The sequence below is a fragment of the Musca vetustissima genome, unplaced genomic scaffold (genome assembly GCF_032173495.1).
Source record: "Musca vetustissima isolate MV318-11 ecotype Yass unplaced genomic scaffold, APGP_CSIRO_Mvet_v1 utg141148, whole genome shotgun sequence".
Taxonomy (NCBI): Eukaryota; Metazoa; Arthropoda; class Insecta; order Diptera; family Muscidae; genus Musca; species Musca vetustissima.
Window position 1 is genome coordinate 11,526 of NW_026881831.1, and position 1,791 is coordinate 13,316.

Genomic DNA, 1,791 nt, shown 5'->3' on the forward strand with positions numbered 1-1,791 from the left:
TAAATATTGAAAATTCAGTACTCTATGCCAAATTTCGTGCAAATCGAAAGATATATAGGGACTTTGGTGTACCATTTACCTTAAATCGCACGAAAATATATACGGGAGCTATATCTAAATATGGACCGATTTCAGGAAACTTAAAACACATCATTCTAGACCTAATGCAGTACGCAGTGTCAAATTTCGTGCAAATCGAAGGGAATATAGGGACCGTTTACATTAAATCTGACGAAACTATATATGTGAGCTATATCTAAATCTGAACCGATTTTTCCCAATTTAAATAGGGTTCGTCCTTGGGCCAAATAAGTGACCTGTGCCAAATTTCATCCAATTCGGATCATAAATGCGACCAGTATTTTGTTTACAATTTAAAATGGACAGAGACAGACAGACGGACGGCGGACATGTATAAATCGACTCAGAAAGTGATTCTATGAATATTCTCAAAAGGAACCATGTGTCTATTTCGTTTCCTTTTGCCACAGTGAGATGAGGGGTATAAAAATGTAAAATTTATAAAATGCTGTCTTTTGTAATCTAAAAACGTATTAAAAAACACCCAAATCCTATCTTTGGCAAGGACAATCTGTTGTAGACAAATTATCTTTTTTCGCCTCTTAAAAATGACAATAACTTAAATGGCTCAACTGTTTTCTTACAGATACTGGACAGTGACGGATATTGATTATCACAATTTACGAACACCGCGTCGTATTTTTTGCATGATATTTACGGTGTGGTTTTTTGCTGTCATTGTATCATTGGCACCACAATTTGGCTGGAAGGATCCCGAGTATATGGAACGTATTGAACAACAAAAATGCATGGTTTCGCAGGATGTCATTTATCAGGTAAGCGAACATAGACGATAGAGGAAGGATGTAGGGAGATCCAACAACCAAGCAATGGCTGCCATCAATAATTCGTGGCGGTCTCTCCAACTATCATTTTTTTAATGATGAACTATTTATCTAACTTATGCTCGCTCGTTCTTGACAATTGTTTAATGGAATCCTTTTTTATGACTGTCATTTATTTTCAGATTTTTGCTACCTGTTGCTCCTTTTACGTTCCATTATTAATGATTTTAGTTCTGTACTGGAAAATCTATAAAATAGCACGCAAACGTATTCAGCGGCGTACAAAACGTTTGCAATATTCTCAGAGTACAACAAAAGATGTGGTAAGTTCAATGGCCCAGTTAATTTATTTATGACTTTTGCAGTCGAGATATTTGGGACATTTTTAGTCATGGCACGATGTACGATATTGTGAAATTATTTATAAATGAATATTTTAGGGATAAAAAAAGAAAATGTATTATGGCAGATGTTTGGTTTTTTGTTTGTGCTGTGAACGTGGCACACCTCAATGGGAGTTGGGCGTTAAAGGGGGATAAATGCCAAGGGCGTTCAGATCTTTTATGTGCAGTTTTCTTTACAGAACGAATACAATAATAGAATTAATGCTTAGGTTATAGTTCGGAGCTTACACTTGAGATGTACAATATTTAGGAAGTAAAGAGATAAACAATATCTTCTATCATAGGAAACCTTTAAAACGAGGGTTACTACAAATATATTGCCTGTCTCATTTTATTGTGGCCGTCGCATTCTCAATGTCAAAAGTCCGAAGATGTTTACAAAATCGTCACAAGTGTACGAGCCCGAAAAAAAATAACAATCGACCGTGTAGATATATGAATTCGAACCAACTCCAATGAAAGCTGTCCGTATAGATTGGCGATTGACTATACCAAGGGCTTCGCATTAATTTTAATTCTTT

General features: G+C 35.6%; 1 protein-coding gene across 1 annotated transcript; it reads left to right on the forward strand.

The window, feature by feature from the left end:
* Nucleotides 1-667: 667 nt before the first annotated feature.
* On the forward strand, nucleotides 668-1,189 carry LOC133327867 (5-hydroxytryptamine receptor 2B-like; the record flags this gene model as incomplete). The annotated part of the gene is made up of 2 exons (XM_061536401.1): nucleotides 668-857; nucleotides 1,049-1,189. Coding segments are annotated over 2 exons (331 nt in total), but the record flags the coding sequence as incomplete, so codon positions are not given.
* Nucleotides 1,190-1,791: the final 602 nt, after the last annotated feature.